We start from the raw sequence: 23,910 nt of genomic DNA, 5'->3' as shown, positions 1-23,910 counted from the left end.
GGATAAAACGTAAAAATAACTAACTACGACAATTGTAGCGAAAACATGCATGGAAACATAAAAACAAGATGCTGGGATCAAACCTGATCGACAGAAGAAAACATATGTTTGCATCTAAAGCCTGCATTTTTGTAACTGAAAGGTCAAGAGCATGGGAAGAGTAAGAAATGGTGAAAAACTGTAAAGTATTAGCCGGCTTGGACAAGAATCCCATTACACGGCTAAAAGATGTTTTTATGAAACATGCGATTGTGACTTACTGCATTCTAAACCGTATCCAATTATCCAACTGAGTATGCTGGGATAGGGCTTTAGTGCTGAAATTCGTCAACGAATGTTACATTAATTCGAAAAAGCAGTCAAACCATAGCAGCAACAAAAACACTTTCAACAAAACAAAACCGACAGCACTTTTGATTGCGAATACGAAAGGAACTCAAGACAAAAGAAAAACTGAAAAATCATTGACAACGGCAGGCCATTGCTGTCACCGAGAGTGCTTATCTTGGCATCTAATTAGACCTGATAACTCCACCACAAGGCCTAGGATGCTTTTCGTGCCGTATTTTTGGCGCTTTCCGTAGGATCAACAAAAAATCCGACAACATAAAAAGCCGTGGCCGGGCGAGGACAACTGTCAGGGCTGGCCTTCAACTCTGATGGATAACTCAAAGCACGTATTTCGACATATCAGATCAGAAGCAATATTGTGCCATTAAGTGCTTACCTGGAGCACTCGAGCAAGGGATTTCAAAAGGCCTATGAGTGCTTTTCTGCGAAACGGAAATAAAACAAAATCAGACACACATACACACATCTGGTAAACATAAACACAACTCCACGAGCATTCGATGCAACATGTGAAAATAAGTTCGTCCGTGAATCCAACTTTACCTGTTGAATACCTTACTCTCATGGTCATTCTAGTAACCTGTTTGGTGAAGGCTGCCGCTTTCCTTTTTCGTTTTGTTCGTTATCAGCGCGGAAGCAGGTGGGTGAAATAAATCGCCAATATTTAGTATGTGTATCCAAATTTTAATATTAGTTCAATTTGAAAGACCCAAAGCGTTTGACTATTTGAATGACAACCAGAAACTGCTGCAGTCTATCTTTGCGGATCTTGACATGTGCTTTTAGATAGCGGAAAGAGAGGTCATTGCTCCGGTCGTACGCAGTACACCTGAATTATGATAATTATGAATGTATTAATTAAATAAATCAATCCATTTTCGTGGTTCATAGATCCAATGTAAATTTCCCAGTGCTACATTAACGCACGCTAGTTACATACAGTCCGGTTACATGGGCTTATGTTGTAGGTTTTATCTTTATTTAAATCCAGTGTAGTTATGTGCAGTAAATTCAGTAGGTAAAACGCTGTTTTAGTCTAACCCTCAGCCCGCTTGGAGGATTCAGATAATTATCTGCAAAATGAAAATTATTTAGGGTAAACCTTTCTCCCCCTCAACCAAGGATGGAGAAATGTGTTTGCTTATTTGTTTACCGCTATTCGATCTTCTGCGTAGTGATTTTGCAAAAGTTTTTTGGGAGCTGTTCGCTTTTGGTGCACCACTTTACCCAACTTTTGCCTTCACCCGTTAGCGCGACGGTAGTTATTTTTATTTCTAGATCGTACATAGCACGAGTAAACGCTTCTGAAATCCGAAGCTCTACAAAAAGGCGTTGTAATTTTCTTATTGCATTGCGACACACTTCTCTGAGGGGAAATATTTTCTGTTGGAAATTTATTAATTGAATGTGTTGTTCTGTTCTGAAATTTGCTGAACTGAATTATGTTTAGAAAATACAAAATCTTTCAAAAAGTTCCTTCTATAATGTTTATGTTTCGATAAAAATGGTCATACATATAAACAAACCGACAAAAAACGAGCCGTTTTCTGGGCGAATCATTAAATGTTTCGCTGGAGTAAAGTTCGATTTATGGTTTTCATTTTCTTTTTGAGGAATGAGACTAGAAATATCAGAATATGTTATTGAATAAATAATGTTATGATTTGTTGTGCAAACTTTTTCAAAATGCGGTGAGACGAAGCACATTCGTAAACAAAAACAAGTATGAAGGAACAAACGTTACTTCAGGTTTGCGCATATTCCTAACACACAAATAAACAATTTAAAAGTTTTTCGATGTATCATACTGAAATCTGTCATAGCTCTCATTTTGCCTCACTTTTTTATACCATTTCAACATTGTTTGAAATCTTTTAATTAGTTTTCCTCGAAATAAAAGGAGTATAAAAATTGAATCAAAGAATATGTGGGAATTTCACATGAATTAACAACGAAAAACTACATTTTTCGCTTATCGTTTCCATACATTCGCTGGTAAGAGCCCTTCAAATTGCAGCTTTTTCGGGAATGTGGAGGCCAAAATTACTCCTTAAATCGAAAAAAAGGCGAAAGCCACCTTTTGAAGCCACCAGTGCTGAAACGCATCGATAATTGCATCACGTATCCTGTATAACAAACAAAATCGGCCCGCAGTCCGGTACACATACTCGTTACGATGGTCACCGGATAATTGTCACGAGCAGGGTGTAAAAATGGATTATTCTCCTCCGGAAGCAATGGATGTATTGTTTTATCGTCGTTATTACTGAACTCAAACACAGGTGTTATTATCGCTAAAGCACCAATTTCTGAAATAGCTCATTACATTTGGTCTCTAAGGCTTCTGTTCTAGAAATAGCTCATTTGTTTTTGACTCGTTATCATTTTATTTTATCTTAACTTAATCTCTTGTGGGGTTAACCACAATTAAAGCCACAATAACAATAAAAAATTATGAATTTCTGATTTAAAACTAATTTGTATCTATTACCATCTAGTTTTGCCGATATTTCTCAAATTATGGTTTTGGATATCAAAGTTTAGATTATGAATAATTCCGCATTTTTATACAAGCAACTTTATCATACAATTCTTAATACCATAATTACAATATTTGTATTCATGCTGAATATCCTTATTTACATTAGACAAAGAGAGGGGCAGAAGGTGATGAGCTATTTCAAAACCAGATGCCTCAAAAATAATCTACAGCTTCGATAGTCTTGAGGCAGCTACTAACGACTGTTTCACTAAATATTATTTTGACAAAAACAATACAACAAAACAAACATGCATATAACTTAAACCCCAATTGATTGCTTTGCGTTTGCCTGGTTGTAACAAACATTCAAAACTACGCTCGATAAACCGAACCGAAAGCCGTACAAAATGCACCATTTTTATCAGCCCTTCAATTTAGCAAACCATTCTTTCTATCCAGTTTGTATGCCGTACATTGCTCTGCTTTATGGATGATAGATAATGCAAGAACCATCTGGATTTGACAGCTTCGCCTTGAAATCGCGTAGACGTCGAGCGACACGTTTCTCGTTTTTATTTAATTTTTGTTTTTATTGAGAAACAGACATCGCCTACCAGTCTTCAACTAGGAGCGAGAAGAAAGCTACTTGCTGTTGCTACTCTGCCAGACGTGTGGAGCTAAATGATTTTGAGTCGGTTCGGATTTAGGACACGGTCTCTAAATGACGATTACTGACCTGGAAAAAATGTGGAGCAGGAGGCAAATGAGAGAAATGACAAATTTGACATATGGCTTCAGTCTACTGGTTCAGTCTTGCACGGGCCCGTTTTTGGATAAAAACTAGGTACATGAGGGATCCATGCAGGAAATGATTGTTGCGTGCCTGACTATCGACGATAAGCTTCCCTTGAACCTTTCCTTCGTCCTCAGCCTAGCGTGGGAACTAAGCAGTCTGGTGTCAGCTTGCCTAATGGAGCTCACTGTCACCCTTAATGGTGAAACGCTCCAGATGTAAGAGAACTCACATGTTCCTTAAGCCTTTTTTATGGAAAGCGAATGAGAAAGAATGAACTACTCTCATGCAGTGCCCTACAAACGGCTCTATGCCTGACAGTGGGTCGAAACTCGGTTTTCAGTATTCTAGTTATCCCCCTCTCCAACGTGTATGCTATACGTTCCGTAAAATGCAAGGTTAGAGCCTAAATCAATACCAGATCAATCGGAAAGCGAAAGAACACTAACGCAGGAAGTCACACCTTAATCTAACCGGAAGTAAACTGCGAACATGGTGATATGCTTCAACCGGAGTCTGATAGAAAGCCATAGCAGAGGAAATCCGAATGGGCAGAAGGTTTTGACCGAACCACTCGAACTGAACGTTGTTGAAACAAACCAGTTGAACAAATGTGAAGCCGCACGCTGGCAAGAGCGTGATTCCCCTTCTCAAATACACGACTGTGTCGAACTTTGTGCGGGAATGTGGTCTTCCTTCTATGTCTTTTGCCACTTAAAATGTGTTATTTTCAGTAGACAGTTTTATACTATCTTCTGTTATATTCAATTACGTACCATTTTTTATTACCAAAAACATGCGGGTAGTGAAGATAAGCAAAATACAAGATCATAATCTTCACAAAGATTCCATAACACATCAAGCGTTTATTTTCTTGCTCATGCTTGCGATACAGCTTTCCCTGCATTATACTCAAATTATAAACCCATCTGTTCATATAGTAGATTGACTACCCATTTACACATTTCACAAGTTCATATAATTTTATTGGTATATAATTGTATATGTTAACCCTTGCATAGAGTTAATTCATCAAAGGTATGCTGTACAAAACGTTTAAACAAAGCACAACTGAAACCCAATAAATGCAAACAAAACTAAACCGAATGCACATGGTTTAAATCGGATTACATTTGGAAACGGAAACAAAAAGTGTGCTATGCAAAACACTTTTGCATCACCAGACCAGTTTGCATTTTGTACTCAACTGGTTTGTATTTTTTTTTTTTTTACATAATATCGGACGTATTGCTGAAGATCAGTAAAGTGTTTGGAAATTTTTCAAATAATAATTGTGACTAGTTGTGGCAAGAATGTTTCTTAATTGTTTAACTAATGAAATTAAAAGTTTCGTCCACCATGCGGAAGAAACTGACAGCAAGACAAACTGCAATGTTGGATCAATTGAGGTCGATAAATCAGATGTATGTTCCAATTTTTGTGTTTTCTGGGAAGGGCGTGCTTATGACAGAAAACTTGAGAATTAATGGGACAAATGATACAATTCAGCCTCGGTTACAATTCCCAACAGGTTCAAATGCCCCAGCAGCCATCGTAGTTTTATAGTAAAGTTGGTTTAAAGCAGTATTACCTATCCCTCGAATTTCTATCACGGTACTTCAGAGCAGTATTTGAATAATGAATTAATGTAGCTTTTTATATGTATCTTTAAAAATTCAACTTAATTTCTAAACTCGTGATGACATTTTATGCTGGATGGAATTATTTTCTTACCCCAGATATAGTGAGAACCCTACACTTTCTACGATAACATTTAATATAATTTTAAGAAATTAATGTTAAGCTTTACAAAAATCTACCTTCGGCTTCAAATTATCGATTGCTTTTTATTCCAGTGAACTTTTCTTCTCCAATTTTATTTTGAATGAACCTATCAAGAAACATAAAGGAAATGTTTCTTATTCTTCGATTTGTTATGCTTTTAAACAACCCTTTAAATTAATTAGAAAATAATATTCTCTAGCACACGTGAGTTATCTACGTACTAATAGTTTTGCTACATTGACTCTGTTGTAGTTTTTAGTTTACGTCTAAAAGGCCAAATCAACGAAAAAGAATGCCATTAACGGGGAATCATTGGATTGGAAAAAGAACACAGAACACGGAACACTAGCAAATTTAAATCCAACAATCCAATCCAGCATGCTGGTGCAATGACGCCGGGATCTATCAAACAAACGCAACGGAAAACGATTTCAACATCGACAAATACCCTTCACCAACCACGTACACTTATAAGGGATCGAAAGAAAATATTAACTAACACATCGATAGCAAAAAACGATCATGCTGAGGAAAAACACTCTCAAATAAACTATCGGTAAAAGTTACTTTTTCGCTAAATGATTATCGCTAAATAATTAAAAACATTGCCGAACCATACAAGCAAATCGAAGAGAACAAAACGAGGTATCAAGTGTCGGGCGAATGAAAAACACATACCGAGCGAGGAAAAACAACCCACTAGCAAACCAATCAAGAAAACCAACACAAAATCGAGGAATACTGGAACAACCCACTTTGCAGAAAACAATCGGAATCTCTTGTGAGAAAATATAATTTTGTACATCATGTCTAATGCAGGTATTAACGTCTTCCTATGCTATGCTGTCTATTATTATGATAAAAAAATGAAAGATAGTAAAACATAAACTGTGGAATAACTTAAGCAGAAAACGACATAAAAATGAGATATTAAAATTATTATAACTATTGATAATGATAATTAAGCGGGAAATGGAAAGATAAAGTGGGAATATAGAGATCAAATACATTATTAAAAAAAGCAGAACAAATCGTGGACATTAGGAGGAACTATTATATAAAGTTATACATTTCAGCAGCACACAGTGACAGCGCCAGGCACCTGAGATGAGCGATTTGAAGCGGATCGAAGGGAAGTTGTTGTAAAAACAATAAAGTATAAAAATTGATATGAGCGAGGACGGAGTATGAAAACATAATGATATATAAAAAAAACAAAGGATAGAACAATGGAAACAAAACTGAATACTTTATTAAAGAGAAACGATGTTGCACCTTGAAGCCACCTACGTGGAAAACAGGCTGACAGTCAAATGAAAGGACTGATAGAAATGCTAAAACAGAAAAACAACTAAAACATCATCAGCTGGAAGGTTAGATGCAATGCAACTACAATCAAGCGCACCCCCACCCTAACACACAGTTTCTTCGCTGAGGCGATGTGTGCAGCTGGCGATGGAGCATTGGGAAAACATATTTATAGGAAGGTATATATTTATGGTAGATGAGTGACAAACAGCGTGGAACAGGATAAGGATACGGTATTGTCGTGACAAACCCAACACGCGAATCATACATTGCTTGGTTGCGTGTGTTAAAATGAATGCTTAACCATGGCCATACGGAGGTGTTAGGTGCCAACGCAGTGGCATTGTCCATCGCAAATTGCATCACGTTCAATCGTTCACCAGTCTGCATGCACTAACCTACGTTTGGATCAATAGTATGAGATGGTAAGACGGTGTTGCTATGTGTAAACTAAATGGAGACTTTAGAGTTTGACCATGCGCAAGTCAGCGGGGACGAGTTCAATGCAGCTTAAGCAGAGAACGAAAGAGAGAAGAGACGAGTTCAATATAATAGAGAAAGCAAACCATGCAAAACCAACCTATTCGAGTGACGAGAAAAAACTATTGTTGTAACTGTAATGATGTCAGAATAAAATACAAAAACAAGACGACAATTGCCGACTAGTCATTCCCAAAAGATGACATCGAATGTTGATCCTTTCTTCATAAACGAGACCTAGTAAGTATTCCGTACGGCATCCATTGCCACACTTGTCGAATATATTTTCTAATATTTAATAGATTATGTATCTCTGTTTATGTTTTCAGTATACATTTTACCAATATGATGTTCATTCTATTTTGCATCATTTATATTAACTTCATCTTCGGGGAAATAGGTTAAAACAAGTTTTGAAATAATTTTTTACCTTCCCAAGGAAACATTCCTACGTTCCGATGAATGTTGATGAAAAAAATGTTGATGAAATATTTTTTTACGTTCCTAAATCTAAGGAAAATTATTTGAAAATTAGCAATAAATGATAAGGTGAACCACTGGCTATACTCTTGTATACTCTTTGCAAACCATACGAAAACGGATAGTTCGTACAAACCAGAGACGTTTGGATAAAATATGTGCAATTTTTCCTCGATTCAACTCGTTAATTTTAGTTATGGTGTTCGTCAAACTATCCGCCACGCTATAGTCACTGTTCCGCGTCGGATTTCAGCCGTCATTACGAGGGCGGTTTTTAAAGCTCTGGTTTCAAAGCTTAAAGCTAGAAATCTTGAAGCTTAAAGAATGCGGTTTACAAGCTTTTCTTAGCGGTTAAAGCTGTTTGATTTGTTCAAATTCACTGGAGAATTGTTTTTCAATAAATGAATAGAAAACACGTTAAATTAAGTCGTCACACGCCAATGAAGTGCGTGCGATCAATTGAATTACACTAAACGATAAGTGCATGCACGATTGCCACGATCGTGTAGCTCTGAACCAGTATCGAACCAGAGACGGATCAATCTTTTCCTGAGCCCCAAGCAGTGGGTAGTCGTAAAAGTAGGCCCTACAGACTTTTCCATTGCCCTAAATATGTTTTATGTCGTATCGAACCTTGCCTATTTGAAATGAAATTGTGATTTCCAAATCACAATGAAATGGAAAGAGAACTCAACACTTGTCGGTTGGCTGCTTGAAAATGTGATCAACTTTTCATATTATTTAGGTATTTCACGACGAATTTATGTTTAAAAACAAATAACACCCGTCCACTCTATATTTTTCGACTTCTTGTATAACAATTGTTATGGTGTAGTTGGTAAAAATTTCTACCCCCTCTGTTATTGATCGTATAAAACAGTTTTTTCATCTTCCTCAAAGTCGTGAACAGAAAAGGGAGAAACAAATTTTGATGTTTCACGGTAATAAAAAAAATACTGCCAAAACCGCATACGTAATTATACTTTTTCATTTTCATTTTTGGATCTACGACTTTTGATCGCTGTGTGTGGGAAAAAAGGTCGAGTTGGAGAAAAGCTCATTATTGAGAAGTATTTTTATAACTTCTGAGTGAAAAGTTTGCTGATGTAAAACTGCCCATTCAAGAAAATTTCACTTAAAAATTATAACACTGATCGATGTCAAAGTTGCGTTCCTGTAAACTTGCACACGACTAAAATATTGTGACGGCCCATCCTCTTGAAGCAAGTTTTGTTTAATCCCAGTAACCTTCCATCCGCTGCATTTTAGTTCGGGGATTCTAGTCGGTATAGTTTAGTCACGCAGAAAAACATATATTTGGTTTTGAGATAAAACCGAAATTTTTCACTGTGATCAGACGGCGCAAAAATGCCCTGACTTGCCGGACACAATGGGAATGTGCTGGGATGAAAATCCAAATTAAAACTTTGTATTAAGGCAAAAATAAATGGATCTCTCAAATTAACCGATGATATTAAACACTCTATCTAAAAGGTTTTGCACAACTTTCCTATGTATGCTTGTCAAATTTCGTTCAAGAATGACGGAAAATCATATTCATTTCTGTACTGGGGTTTTTCCATCCGTTTACCAGTAGTGCATGCGCAAAAACGCAGCATGCGCAGTTGGAAGCAACTAAAGCAACACACATGCAAATACCATCGCGAACGGATAAACTTAATTGTTTAAACATCTTGGGCGTTGCGTTTCAAACAACAGGTTGCAGCAGTCACAATATTTGGTGGGTTGTTTTCACCAGTTTTCACAAATATTTATTTCCGGAAGATACCATTCCAGGAATCATGTGCTGGCTTAGCCAAATCTTGTCAATCATTATCTATCCAATATCTGTCGTCACTTTCAAATATGAATTGAGTATTATTGCTTGAGAGTTAGTTTTTGGCCCCTCGCCAAAGCTGCCTGGCTGTTGTTGAGAGTTGTGTACGCAGACGAGTGAGTTTAATATTCGAATCAAACGGTATACCGTGCCAGATTCTTGTGGACTATGGAGGCACACTCGGAACACTTAACCAAACATTCGTTGGAAGTGATTCACTTGGAACACTCTCGGATAACATGTGGGAACAAACGCGTAGCAATGGTAAGGGTGTGCCAGTTGCACCTCGTTTCATGCTGTAGTCCAAACAAACATACAAACGTATAATCAGCACACGTGAGCCTTCGGGTGGACGGCAAATAACTAAATGTAAAATAGGTCCTCCATCTGTTGGGACTGTCGTTTGGCGGCCCACAGTGGATTGCATCACACTTCGAGGACGTATAACAGCGGTGTGCTAAGATCCGCTAAAGCCTGCTCTTCCGATACGGCTTATTTAAACCAATAAGGAATTTTGCCAAGCTTGGCACCCACGGGGGATTGTTGTTTGATTGGCAGCATGACGTATACAGCTCGCGTCGGGCTCCTGGTTTGGCCGTGCTGCCAGGTGGAGCAATTCTAGGAGCTGTGGTGTAACACCGAAAGCCGATTAAATCTGTAACGGCCTGCTGCAAGGGCGCCGTTTCGTGGCAGGCTTCACGTCTGAGGCCATATTCCTCGTCGTTGTCATGTAACCGGCGCGGCCGTACGCCTTGGGTAATGGTATTGGCAAATTTGGGCACAAGGAAGCATGGTTGTAAACGAAAGTGGTCGGAAAAAGTAAGGACGAGCGTGCTGTCACAGTGTATTACGACAGAGATGGCCAGCGTTCAGAACATCGCAGTTCACTGGCTTGTTGGTGACGACATGGTCGTAGAGTGGACCAGTTGACTGGCAGAGTTTCACGCAGGCGGTTTGCAAACGGTCCGCACAGTAGCGCCAACGTTTTTCCATCGTAGCAGCAGACCACTTAGTGCTATCGTGACCGTTCCGCAGACACACACTCCGCAAGTCAAACCGAGCGCTGGCCGCGATGGACAGTGGCGATGCGAGGGTGGCCGAACCGCTGTACGCACGGGACGCCGAGGCCGCGGACGGTGGCGCGTTCGCCAAGAAAAAGGAGGATCCCAAGTGGGTGCGAGTGATCGTCGTCTGCATCTACCTGTTCACGGTGTCGTTTGCCGCGCTGCTCCTATCGCTGTACTACATCTTCTTCTGGAGCCCAACCATCGAGCCGTACGAGGACGACAGTCCGGAGCGGTTAACGGCTTGCGACCAGGGTGACTAGTGACACGCGCACCATAGCGTCCGCTTCCCTGCTGCCAACAATCAATCAAACCAGCTGGCAACATCAACTAGATTAAGGTAAGATGCCATTAAGTTATCTGTTTCGCGGCGGCTTTGGAGTACGAACCCTCACTGGCTGCCCCGCACAATGTTACGCAATTCCCTTGTCGATTGGGGCTCGGGTGGTGGCAGCCCCGTGCCGAGCCTCGGTGGTCGTAATAGGATTAGTGGGGTGAAGTTACGCAAACGCAGAGGGATCTACCGAACCCAAACGGCAGGAGCGTTGAATACCGAGCCGAGATATTTTTACCACAAACGGGAACCCCGTTCAAGGCACATCAATCGAAAACCAAACAGGGGAAAAATAATTTACATTTGTTTGGTCGCTCGTAAAAGTTTAATATTCTTCCACCCGCCAATTGGCTGGGCGTTGGGCTATTTTCTATCCGTTCGAATACTTTCCCACATGTGTTTTTGTTCGCGCGGTTGAGTGGGGGTGTTCCTGACGGATGTAGTGCGCAATCCATATGCATTTCCAATTCAAATTTTATAGTGTTTCTCCCGATGAAAACTTTAATGCCACAAGTCACTCGTCGCGCCGAGCGAGGAGACGGCACGGAAACGCAAGCGAAAAACAAAAAAACAAACAACCGGGAAAACAACAACACCTCAACGAGGGAAAACGCGCATTTTCCGACGCGGGGTATTTGCGATGAGCAAAAAACTCTCGCCCGCTCTCTCCATTTTCCATTGCCGGATCCATAGGTCGCGCTCTTGTTGCGAGCATCACGGGTAAATCGGGCGAGCAATTTTCCACCGCCGAGTGGATGCTCTCTCGCAGATACAATGTTTTTCTTTCCATTCCACCGAGACTGCGGCAGTAAATTACACTGCTTGACAGTGGGTCGAGAGGAGTGCATCTGAAACCTCACACGAAGCGTTACGCTGCACAAAGTCGGGCGGAAGTGGGTGGTGTATGAGCTGTGAAAACGGAATATAAACGAAGGAAAACTTTAGAAAATAGTTAATTGATTCGCCATCAGCAAGCGTGTGTAGGATGAGTGAAACTCGCGCGAAGTCACGCTTCCTGTGAGTTTTGATGGCAGGAGAAGAAAGTGCAAAACCGCAGGTGCTCCAGTAGCAGCCAGTTCGACCTTGCATTCTGGAATTTCCGATTCGTTTGCTGTACAGCTGGAACGTTTTCACACCAATCCACCGTTTGCGGAGCTCCCATCAACTCAGTACCGCACGCACTGCTATAAAAGATAAAAAACACTGGAAGATCAATCCATATGCTGATGCCGCCTACCACACTCTCGTACAGCCGGACGTTCGCCATACCGTAAATGTAAATTTATTGCTGAACAACCGTACAACAGATACGTGCCGCCATCCACATCTCTCGCTCGTTGCTCTGTTTGAAGAGGTTGAGCTCGCACGTCGGTTTGTTGTTGTAATGGGTCAACACTTCCTCTGACCTCACTTCGAACTGTGGCCACCTCCGCCTTTTGTATTCTCCATTGATTGCTACGGTGCTAGGCAGGTCGCCTGGCATGCCTGAACGGCCTGCAAAAGCCCTACTTCCATTAGCGAAAGAACTAGAACTATAGAGCACACGTTCATGCGACTGCGTCGTCCTTCCTTCCGTCGGGGTTCCCCCGAAGTATCTTAACCTTAATTTATTTTCCTCTTACTCTACGCGTACCACGTCCTTGCTCCCTGACCACCTGTGCCGTTGCATTCGTGTGCGTGCCCTACCAAGGAAATTGTCCGCGAAAGTTGTTTTCCCCGGCAGCCCAATCCATCCCTTCGAAGGATATTTTTGTTAAGTTCTTCTAAAACACAATACAAAGTTGCTACAGTGTTTAAAGTCCTAAACTGTTAAGAAATATTCACTATAATCGGAAGAACTATACAGCCCGGTGCAGTCCACGCTTTCAGGGCACTGGCGGTGGAATGGGCAATAAAAATCAATAACCGTTCCCAAGTAAAAGCAATACACGTTCCCAACCTCGCAAACCAGGGTGTATAAATATCGACACAAAGCTGCCGTGGTAGTGTGGGGCTAATCGAATAGTGGTTCTTTCGCACACGGACGAGTTTCTTTATTCCCAGTGTATGCTTTTTTCCAACGGCCACAGTTCGCCATTACTTCCCCGTTAGATAGTGGAACGAAATCGAGCGGCGAGAGATGAAGATAGGCAGCGTTTTGACACAGTTTGACTGTTGAAGGTGGTATCGTACCGGATTGTTTTTGTTTTTCAATCGGCTCTCGCCTGCTCCACAGACAACCGGTACGACACGGTTAACGTGACACCATGAGCTACACGGTGGAGGAGAAGATAAAGCTCGCGGGCGAGGACTCCAAGGACAGGCTTTACGAGACGAAGCAGAACCAGAAGGCGATTCGCATCCTGACCGTCGCGGCCTACGTACTGTGCGTGTCGCTGGTGGCCATCATGCTGTCGTTGTACTACATCTTTTTCTGGGACCCAAGCACCAACCCGATGCAGCAGAAGACACAAACTATCGGTTGGTGTTTTTTTTTTTCATTGCAATGCTGACTACATTCAGGCCTGGCCGTGTGTTAACGGCAACAGTACTGAAGTGTGTCAATATACTGACCGGACCATGGGTTGAGGGAGCCATGCTCTACCAACAGAAGTTACCGAACCCAAATATGGCTAACAATCTTCTTGGGCCTTTTTGCTTGCAGATACCCTCATCATACCGGAACACCTGGCCATCCGGCTGGCCAATCGCAGCGAGGTTCCGGCGAACCGGTTTTTCCACAGTTTTTATCAACACCTGGTGCAGGACCGTATGGTGAAAATCAGAAAGGAGGTGCACATCACCGAGTCGGACAATCTGACGCAGCTCATCGAGCAGTACCATCAGCAGCAACAGCAGCAGAATCAGGAGCAACGACAACGGAAACAACGACGGAATGACCAGCTTACAGGAGAAACCAAACCACAGCTGCTGGGAGCTTACCGGGACTACCTGAAACCAGAGTCTCGACAACAGCAGCAGCACAGCGAACAACCAGAGCCACAGTCGCAGGATCCACCGGGGCGGGACGAAAACCAGGATGGATCGGTGGTTTCAGTGTCGATTCCGGACGAGGATGATGCCAGCGACGACTACGAGCAGAGCGGGAACTATCTACTGCTCTACTCCAACAACACCACCATCCAGCTGGATGCCGACGAGCCGGGTCAACAGGAGTAGTGAACCCGGGCGACGGTTGGGACACGCGTCGCCCACTCCAGGAAACCGGAAACATACAGGATAGAGTTCCACGGGAACCGCGCACAGTTTACAATATTTTAAATAGGCACGAACACTCCCTGCACCCACCCCAAAAAGCAGCGAGCACCAGCATGCAAATGCAACGAAGATGCACGAATGAATGATAAACACGAACCGACCGTGGTAGTAGTATTAAATCCGCTAAGCAGGGACTCTAAGCGAGAGCCGTACGGACGAGCCGTTGGCGTAGGCAACTGAGATATCTGGGACGGTTAGTTTTGAAATTCTCGCGCTCCATCCAACTGCAACATGCAGTCCGTTTAGCAATAGATTGTTTGAAACTCTGGAATTTTACTTATCACTCCATTCTATTTTCCCACAGCATGATTTGGTTACGTCCAAAGGCACCCGTAATTTATGTCAGGATTCTTTGAATCTCCTTTCCTACTGGCAATCGAGCCATAACTCAAACAAGTTATCTGTAGAATCTTTTGTCGAAATCAGTTTACTGGTATAGTGGTACAGAAAAACAGAAACTTCACCGAACCAAGGCCAGCCATTCCCGAAACAGGATTTTTTAAGAAACAAAGCTGGTGTGCAAAAATAAGCACAGCACGCATTTTGTCCGTAGATTTTATAAATTCACGCTTTGATTATCAGACGAGAAGAAAAGGCATAGCAAATGAAATGATTCGTACAAACGAATGTTGAGCAGGAAAATACCGAGCCAGCGGCAAATCACGAACCAAACCAAAAAAAAATCATCCATAAAGATACAAACACGTGTGGCACGCGGCATGACTGCGTGGTGTTGAAACTGTTGGATAAGTAACTTTGTGGCTTAAAAGTTTTACGTATACAACCTACAACCGGTACATGCTTTTCTCCCATCATGCCCTGGAAAACCACTGTATAAAGAATGAATCAGCGAACATCGCGAAACCCCATGTACCAGCGGAAGATTACGTCATCTCTTACACAGTTGCATATTTCATTAGAAGAATATATTATTTAGTGCGGATAACTACAGATATCGACTGTAAGTAGGGTTGCGAAAACATTGCTGTGTCGAAGCAACGAGTTGCTTCAAATGTACGCACGCAATCGTGGATCGTGTGCAACACTCGTTTAACCTATCATTGATCTTGTATCGCTGGGAAAAACTCGTCCCAGATCTTCTGCGTTGCTGGAAAATTTGGGATCGAATCTCTCTAACCCCCGGTCAAATGCGAACCAAACGTAAAGGAATGAAAAGGCAAATTTCGGTGCCGAGTAATGTATGTGCATTATGCTCAATATTCTTGGGTTGCAGGGTTTTATCAAGACTGGCTTGATTGCTGGCGTTCGGAATTGTTATTTAATAGTTTGGTTGTAGCAACAGCAAACTAGGTTTTGCAATAAGACACGCGGTGAACGATGGCTGCGCTGCGTCTCTGAAGTAGAGCTGTAGTAGATGAACGAGAAAGATATTATTATAACATGAGTAGATGCAACATATTGGCAAACCGTATTCAGTATTTGCTAAATAAAGGATTTCTTCGTTGAAACACTTTCGCACTACAGCAGGAATAAGTGGGCTGCCCTTCCTCGGTCGTTAAGTTTATCCGAAACCGGCAACCGGCTGTGTCGAAGCAACGAGTTGCTTCAACTGTACGTACGCAAACGTGGATCGTGTGCAACACTCGTTTAACCTATCATTGATCTTGTATCGCTGGGAAAAACTCGTCCCAGATCTTCTGCGTTGCTGGAAAATTTGGGATCGAATCTCTCTAACCCCCGGTCAAATGCCAGAACCAAACGTATAGGAATGAAAAGGCAAATTTCGGTGCCGAGTAATGTATGTGCATTATGCTCAATATTCTTGGGTTGCAGGGTTTTTATCAAGGGTGGCTTGATTGCTGGCGTTCGGAATTGTTATTTAATAGTTTGGTTGTAGCAACAGCAAACTAGGTTTTGCAATAAGACACGCGGTGAACGATGGCTGCGCTGCGTCTCTGAAGTAGAGCTGTAGTAGATGAACGAGAAAGATATTATTATAACATGAGTAGATGCAACATATTGGCAAACCGTATTCAGTATTTGCTAAATAAAGGATTTCTTCGTTGAAACACTTTCGCACTACAGCAGGAATAAGTGGGCTGCCCTTCCTCGGTCGTTAAGTTTATCCGAAACCGGCAACCGGCTGTGTCAAAGCAACGAGTTGCTTCAACTGTACGTACGCAAACGTGGATCGTGTGCAACACTCGTTTAACCTATCATTGATCTTGTATCGCTGGGAAAAACTCGTCCCAGATCTTCTGCGTTGCTGGAAAATTTGGGATCGAATCTCTCTAACCCCCGGTCAAATGCCAGAACCAAACGTATAGGAATGAAAAGGCAAATTTCGGTGCCGAGTAATGTATGTGCATTATGCTCAATATTCTTGGGTTGCAGGGTTTTTATCAAGGGTGGCTTGATTGCTGGCGTTCGGAATTGTTATTTAATAGTTTGGTTGTAGCAACAGCAAACTAGGTTTTGCAATAAGACATGCGGTGAACGATGGCTGCGCTGCGTCTCTGAAGTAGAGCTGTAGTAGATGAACGAGAAAGATATTATTATAACATGAGTAGATGCAACATATTGGCAAACCGTATTCAGTATTTGCTAAATAAAGGATTTCTTCGTTGAAACACTTTCGCACTACAGCAGGAATAAGTGGGCTGCCCTTCCTCGGTCGTTAAGTTTATCCGAAACCGGATTTATTTAGTTTGCTTAGTTTCAGATTGTTGCCAATTCAGGACATTAAAGCTTCGATTGCAATAGTTCGATGGACTTGAGGATTGAAAGATCCTACAAATACACACGCACACACAGGCACACAAAAATCACACCCAGCGAGCACTGCTAGTCAACACCATCGAGCTCATCCATAAGAACGTTATCGTCGATGATCTTCTTGAGGCATTCCTTCATCGACATGCGGTCCAGATTACACACCTCGCTGAAGCTGGCCTTGGTCAACTTGTTGGCCATTTTACGCATGCCCTCCTCTTTTATCTGCCTCCGGGAGGCCGCACGTGTCTGCAGATGGGCTCGGATTCGACTGGACTCCTCGGCTGCTAAGTTTTCCCCCGCAATCTCGCCATCGGCATCCTCTTCCTCATCTACGTCATCGTCCAGCCACTGATAATTGCCGTTTAAGCGAGAAGCTAACTTTTCTCCGCGCCCAGCAGTCTGCTCCTCTTGGTCAGTTTCGTCTTCGGGGGCGGTAGAATGTTGCTCCTGTAGAAGCTGTTTGACACTGGGCCGCCGGTGAGATTTAATTGCGAGATCCGGAAGCGAATGGAATGATCGTTTACTTCCTCCGTCCATTTTGGGTAGCTCGACCTTGCGCCCTATTCGGTGGGCATGTGACGTTTGCAGTGGCCTAATTTTCAGCTTCTTCAATGGTCTATCCTCCTCCATTTCGCCTTCATGAATATTTTCATCTTCATTCTCTGGCGATAATTCATCGTCAGTTTCCTCCACCTGATCTGGCATATCCCCGATATCCCGCTTTTTGCGCCTTGATTCAGCGTCCCCCGGTGCATCGGGTCCAAAGTCTATGTCGATCGGTGTATCCTCGGATTCGATGGAAGTGAAGGGACTTTTGCCAGTAACGGACTCCGAATCCTTCCACGTACTACTGTCAAGAAAGTCGTCCCCCAGGGACCAGCGTAGGTTGTCGTTTTCAATATCATACCGGCGACGCATGATAAAGATGCACGGTTTAGTTTTGATCTTCACGGGCAATACCGACTTGTACTGCAGGCCGATACTGTTGAAGCACTCGACGAACTCGATGATTTCGTGCGTCTGCGACAGAAGCCGCATCTTGTCCGAGTACTTGTCCCGCGCCTCGGTCAAAAGGTAGTCGAAGCGATGCAGCGTATCTTCACCAGGTACCAGGTTTTCTTCCTTGCTGTAGCTGTAGGTCAAATAACAAGAATAACGTGAAAACATATATCTTAGAGCACAGCACTATACAAAACACGCAACGATAAGAATTACTGTTATCATAATAATTACTTATTAAATGTTAGTAAGATATAGTAATACAAATCCCTGCCTTCTTTTTGTTGTGTAAATTAATGTGTAGGTAGGAATGCAATAGACCTCGAGGAGAGGATAGCGTGTGGAACCTCTGAGCATAGCCGTTCCTAAGAAATGAAAACGGCCAAAAATGCACAGCAAAGATAAAATAATGATAAATGGGTTAAAAATAGCTTAGCAAAATGTAAGTCTACAAATGTAGCATTTACTGTGGTATATGAAGCCGTACTCATCAGACTGTTGATGCATTTAGCTTGGTACGCTCGTTATCAGGCAAAATTATAAGATGATTGTGACATACGAAGTGGAACTACACAAAATAAAAGACGTGCGCAACCGAACTATCGAGGTGTTACCCGAGGTACCATAGTCATGTTTTCAAAACACATTATTTCCGCTATTATTTCTCATCTTTATGAAAACTTATAGTCCACGTAAAAGCCGAAAAGTTGATTAAAAATAAAATAAGCTTTCGTTAATCGTCGTTTAACGTAAATAAGAGGTAACTTACGTCCAGTCGGTTTTGATTTGGGTGAACCGAGACACGCCGCTTTGGGCCGATAGGTTATCGATGTGGACGGATACATTGCTTTCACCTGCGGCTAGTCGGTGGAATCTGTAAATTAGTGTGATTTGTGACCAGTTATACAATTTTCAACGATCTTACGACATTAATTCCGTTGAGCAAAGTACCTAGAGATGGCAACTCCGCCGGGATAGTTTGTCCCAGCCACCAGTAGCAAGAACATCGTCAGTAGGGCATTGCCGAACAGGTGGCCTATGCATACGAAAGAAAGAAACTTGTTCCAGAGCGATTTCTGTCGATTGATCCATCTGCAAGTGGACATCCATGTTGTTGAGTGATTGTCTATTTAAGGAGTAGCAGTTTAGGGCACTTACAATCGATTGCAGGCACAAGATGCGGCAACGTTGAACAGCGGAAAAACGTATATGATAAATCGCAGCTCCTTGTGTGGCAGGAAAGAAAACAACATCACAAATACAACCGCAGGCACGACCAGAGAGCGGATGCGCGTTTCGAAGTACAGTCCTAGAGGCACGAACACAATCGAGAGGCCCATGGCACGAGGAAGCGCGGAATAAAGGTACCACAGAAACGGAGAAGTACCCCAGTCGGAACTTTTGTTCTGGATGGTATTGAACCAGAACACCTCCGCCTCGGGCCACAGAAGCCGGCGCCAGAAGAAACTGTCCAGTGCGACGGTCAGCAGGACGAGCCCGATGCCAGCCGGGATCGCTGTGCGTAGAAACAGTGGCAGCGAGAGGCGTTTGTAGTAGAGATCGTAGAGCAGGTACAACCCAAGCAGCATGGCCAACTCGGCGCGGAAAATGATGATAGCCGCTCCGGAGCAGACGAGGAAGCGCTTAACGCTCCGATTGAGCCAGTAGTTGACAGCGAGCAGTACGAGCGGCAGGGCCATGATGTTCGGCAGCGGGCGGCTCATGTAGAACATGAAATGGAACTGCGTGACGGTGATCAACAGGTACCAGACGCTCACCGTTACGCCGAACTTTTGCAGGATGGTTATCTTCAGGCGGCTCCACGCAAAAACTACCGTTCCGGCGAGGGCAAAGCGTACTGCGTTGTAAACAAATGGTGCTGTTAGTAAATTTCCTCTCACTACCGTGCCGGCTCGCTAGAAACATACCGACGTACTGCATCCAGAATTTGTTGATTTCGAACAATTCCAGTAGCATCGCGATCGGGGTGGTGAGAAACGTGATGAAAAGCGGGCCCACGAACGTACGAGGCACTACACCGGGAAACTCGTGGTGGTCATACTGATGGTGTAAATAACAAGAGTAAATTAGTCAATGTATGGAGTTGATCCGTTCTCCTACACAGTTCTACCTACCTCGGTGAGATTCCAGCGGTGGTAAAGCAAATCGTGGATCGCTTGCAGGTTGAAGCTCTCCTCGACCTTAGTGAACGGCGTGTAAACACAGTGCGCAGCGGCGATCAGAAACACTAGTAACGACATCGTTGCGCTTCGATGGCCACTCTACTACCGACCAGTGTTACCGGTGCATGGATATAGAATCTCGTCGGGTCTAGGACGCAAGCCTATCGATCGCCGATCGCTGCAATCGCACGTTGTTGACCAGGACAGGATGGGCTGGCGAGAAAATAACAACGTTGCAGTGCGACCTGTTTGAATGATGGCGATCGTCTTGCAGCAGCAAAGAGCAAAACTGTCGCAAAAAGAGCGAAGTTATTTTTAATAGCAGATTCTAAAATAAGCCATAAGGGGGTCCCGCATCTTCTACGCAAACCGTACCACGCACCGGCAGTTAGAAAATGCGGGCCGGTAGGCACAGACTGCGCTGGCGGGCAAAGTTGCTTGAAGATGGTTGTAGCTGTGACGATTTGCTCCCTTTGTAGGGCACAATTGATCGTAATCCAGTTGTTACACTTTGTCTGGTTAGTCGCGCACACGTAGATCGTTGTGCAGGTTGGGACGAAGAAATTGAAAAAATATCCTCACACGTGCGCCGTACATGTTTTGTAGGTTTGATTGTTGTTGCTCACACAGGCCAAAGGACATACATATTCACTTCACGCAAGCAAACCAAATGGTTGATCAATCGAAGCACTCACCCTGATAGAAAACCACAATAGAGCCCGGCTTGCTGCATACACGGAGACGAGATCGGTGGGAGCGAACCCTAAAATAAACATCACAACAACATCAGCTCCCAGCTCCCAGCTCCCGTGGCTAGATGTTGTTGGTGTTGTCAACGTCAACTGACAGCAGTGCCGAAGCGCACGAAATGATTGACATTTCTTTGTTCGTTTGGTAACGGCCAAGGTGAATACAATAAGATAAGCTAGCCTCGTCGGGGCATCCATATTTTATGAATTTTTAGTAATGGATGTAGATTCATATGGTGACACGAAAAACCAATCGTTGGGAATTTCTAGCAGAAGTGGTGCCAAAAGAACCATCGGTTATCGCGGGGTTATATAGTGCTACTCACGATAACTAGAAACTGAATAAGGTAATTTTTGAAAAGGTATTTTATAGGAAACTGACGTCAATCTAATAAGGGTACCCGGTTGACAGAAATTCAAATTTTCTGCTGCTGTCATGTACTTCCAGCAAGAGTCCCAGCAACCTCCCAGCAAGTCAAAATTTGACGGATCGCCCATGTATTGCCGCACACATTTGCATTGGTTTGCTTGGTGGTGTGGGTGAGACTAGCTCGCGTGTAGATGTGTGTGTGTGTGTGTGTATGGTATATTCTACGAATGTGATATTTTCTTCTACCCGCAGAATGCTGCGGTGAAATCAAAACATTTGTTTTTGGAGAATTAAGTCATCGGATGTTTATTATTCGGATATTTGCGATCACACTGTTTTCAGACTTACCAGTGTTGAGTTCCGGCCTCTGCAGTGGACTTGCCGTCCCAGAAAGATCCAATTCTTAATAGCATATGCGATCCAGCTCATGCACCATTCGACGCATTCTTTAGCTTTGCTTTTCATTCCTAAAAGTAAAAAAAAGATAGAATGTTACTGATTTAAAGTACTTAGATTTCCATCATTTTCATACGTTTATTAGTTTGTTCTTACCTCAGCAGTATTAATGGCACGATCATAACACTTGATGCTCAATGCACTTGCGCCTGCACTCTGAGATTGCTATGACCAGAATGCGCAAATACCAGAATGCGCTGTGGTTGCTCCAACAAGAAACACACTCACATATCTCAAATACTATTCGTACGTAAGTACGTGCATACCCGAGTAACAAGAATATCCATGTTGCGCTATGAAAGGGGCGTTTTTCATGGTATCATCGGGCTCCTGATGGAACCTGCGAAATATGTAGGTTGCGTGACAAAAACGACGTGACGCGATGTTTTTTATACAATGCGCGATGTTTTAATGGAGGCGATGTTTTCAATATACATATTGTCATCATATACAAAGGAAAATTCCCAAGTCGTAATTTTATATTAAACGAACATTTTTTATTCAAATATATTTAAGCACTTTACAAACCGTTTGTTCACTTGGAGCCGCAAGCTTGGGACCGCAAAAATCAGCCATCTCCTTGCACCAAACTTTAATTCCACCGATGACACCGCGGTTGAGCTTCTGGTGCCGCTGCTGCTCGCGTTGAACTTTGGAAGAGAAAATGAACAAAAATTAGCATAGTTTGGATTCTTTCTGATTATAATTCATCTCAATAACGTTGACTTACCGAATATTAACGAAAATTGCCGTTATATTACTCTTTTCTTCACATTTTTGGTGAACTGCAATTTTACTCTGCAAGCGGTGGCAAAATCAAAACAACTCTGTTGACAACAGGCAAAACTGCCCAAGGCCTATAAAGCTGTAGGTTGGTTTACTTTGGATTGTTGACATTTGGTTCAAATTCATAAATGATTGTCAAAATAATATTTTATTTTTTCTTCATCGCTTGGTAATTATGAGCAGTGTTTGAAGTGATGATTGATATAAAACTGAACACATTGATTCTTTTTGATGCTCAATATTTGAATCTGGTTCACTTATTTCACTTTCAGTCACTCAAAAAAGTGTTTTTCAATTCTCCACCACACTTCTACGAATGAAAGTAATAGCTCGGTAGAATACCCATGTTTTTGACTTAATATTTTGTTTCTTTACATTATGAATCAAGATGAATCATGGTATGAGTGATGTATAGCGATTGTTTTGGTTTTTCGCATTCGCTGTAATCAATTAAGCCGTACACAAAGAACATCATAGCGTTACGTTGTCGATAGGCGGCTGTGCGAGCGATCGTTCTTACTCTCGCAACTGCTCAAGATAAAACAAGTGCAGTGCCAATTTTCAACCTATTCCCACTAGGCAAAAACTTGCATGCTAACTCCTAATTTTGTGTCACCTCGATTTTGCCCATACAAAATTGAGGAGTTTTGAGGAGTTTTGAGGAGTTTGAGCCACGGGCTTATGAGCGTGTGTGAGTGAGAACGTACAGCTCAGATCTATGCATGTGTTGGTGCGAACCATGGAATGTATGTATGTAGTAGTGATAAATGGTTTCTTTCGCTTGATTTCGCAAAATAAAAATTTCAGGCTCAAATTGGAAAAATTATGAAATATTTATTTAACACTCAAACAATGTTTTAAACACTTTTTACAAATACTCACGTATAATACTCTAGGAAGTAGAAGAATTCACGGGAACTGCTTATCGTTTCGGGTGTATGAAACTTCCGGACACAATAAGCCATCGCAAACATGCACTCGTCTATCCGGCGGGTCGATTTGGTTGTAATCGTCTAAAACTGGAGTAAGATTTCATTACGCTGCAACTGGTACGAAATGAATATCAGCATGCTTGTGCTTACCCTTTTTAACAAAGCCAGCATTGGCGACACCGATTGCGTCGGAACTTCCGACTCCGACTTTGCCTCCTCGGATGTAGTTTCCCCGGTCGCTTTGTCGGGTTCCTGAGATGCTGCTTTCCTGTGTTGAGTGTCTCCTTCGAACTGAAGATAACAATGTTCTGGAATCACTAAAAGGAATTACAGATCGGCAGAAACTAAAACAATTACCACGATTAGTTTTGCTTTCGCGTGTGTTCAACTCACTTCTTGTTGTGATACTGATCCGGCTTCTCGAACTTGTCATTTGCTCACTGACTTTCTTTCCACGCACGGTTCCACTAACACAGACAAATTTTTGAATCGCTGTGTCCAAACACGGGAAGTTACGTTTATACCAC

At 42.5% G+C, this 23,910-nt stretch overlaps 2 protein-coding genes across 2 annotated transcripts; one reads left to right on the top strand and one right to left on the bottom strand.

Annotated features, from left to right (window-relative positions):
- Positions 1 to 13,160: 13,160 nt before the first annotated feature.
- Positions 13,161 to 16,204, top strand: LOC131268673 (uncharacterized). The gene is made up of 2 exons (XM_058270915.1): positions 13,161 to 13,374; positions 13,559 to 16,204. The coding sequence occupies exons 1-2, from the start codon at positions 13,161 to 13,163 to the stop codon at positions 14,071 to 14,073; spliced, it is 729 nt and encodes a 242-aa protein (XP_058126898.1). The 3' UTR covers positions 14,074 to 16,204.
- Positions 16,205 to 16,830: 626 nt separating this feature from the next.
- On the bottom strand, positions 16,831 to 20,879 carry LOC131268671 (probable Dol-P-Man:Man(7)GlcNAc(2)-PP-Dol alpha-1,6-mannosyltransferase). The gene is made up of 7 exons (XM_058270913.1): positions 20,786 to 20,879; positions 20,043 to 20,303; positions 19,836 to 19,968; positions 19,066 to 19,765; positions 18,859 to 18,999; positions 18,677 to 18,781; positions 16,831 to 18,040 (listed from the first exon to the last, which is right to left on the bottom strand). The coding sequence occupies exons 2-7, from the start codon at positions 20,166 to 20,168 to the stop codon at positions 16,978 to 16,980; spliced, it is 2,268 nt and encodes a 755-aa protein (XP_058126896.1). The 5' UTR covers positions 20,169 to 20,303; positions 20,786 to 20,879; the 3' UTR covers positions 16,831 to 16,977.
- Between the last annotated feature and the right edge of the window lie 3,031 nt (positions 20,880 to 23,910).

Source organism: Anopheles coustani, chromosome X (genome assembly GCF_943734705.1).
Source record: "Anopheles coustani chromosome X, idAnoCousDA_361_x.2, whole genome shotgun sequence".
Lineage (NCBI taxonomy): Eukaryota > Metazoa > Arthropoda > Insecta > Diptera > Culicidae > Anopheles > Anopheles coustani.
The sequence above is the reverse complement of the archived record's forward strand: the minus strand, read 5'-3'. Positions and strand labels throughout refer to the sequence as shown.

Bases quoted from the DNA above. Each gene is read 5' to 3' on its own strand.
- LOC131268673 (XM_058270915.1), top strand. From the start codon at position 13,161: ATGAGCTACACGGTGGAGGAGAAGATAAAGCTCGCGGGCGAGGACTCC. The intron at 13,375-13,558 runs GTTGGTGTTTTT...TTTTGCTTGCAG, and splicing joins GCAGAAGACACAAACTATCG to ATACCCTCATCATACCGGAA.
- LOC131268671 (XM_058270913.1), bottom strand. From the start codon at position 20,168: ATGTCGTTACTAGTGTTTCTGATCGCCGCTGCGCACTGTGTTTACACG. The intron at 19,969-20,042 runs GTAGGTAGAACT...TTACACCATCAG, and splicing joins ACCGCTGGAATCTCACCGAG to TATGACCACCACGAGTTTCC. The intron at 18,782-18,858 runs GTACTTTGCTCA...ACTAATTTACAG, and splicing joins GGCGGAGTTGCCATCTCTAG to ATTCCACCGACTAGCCGCAG.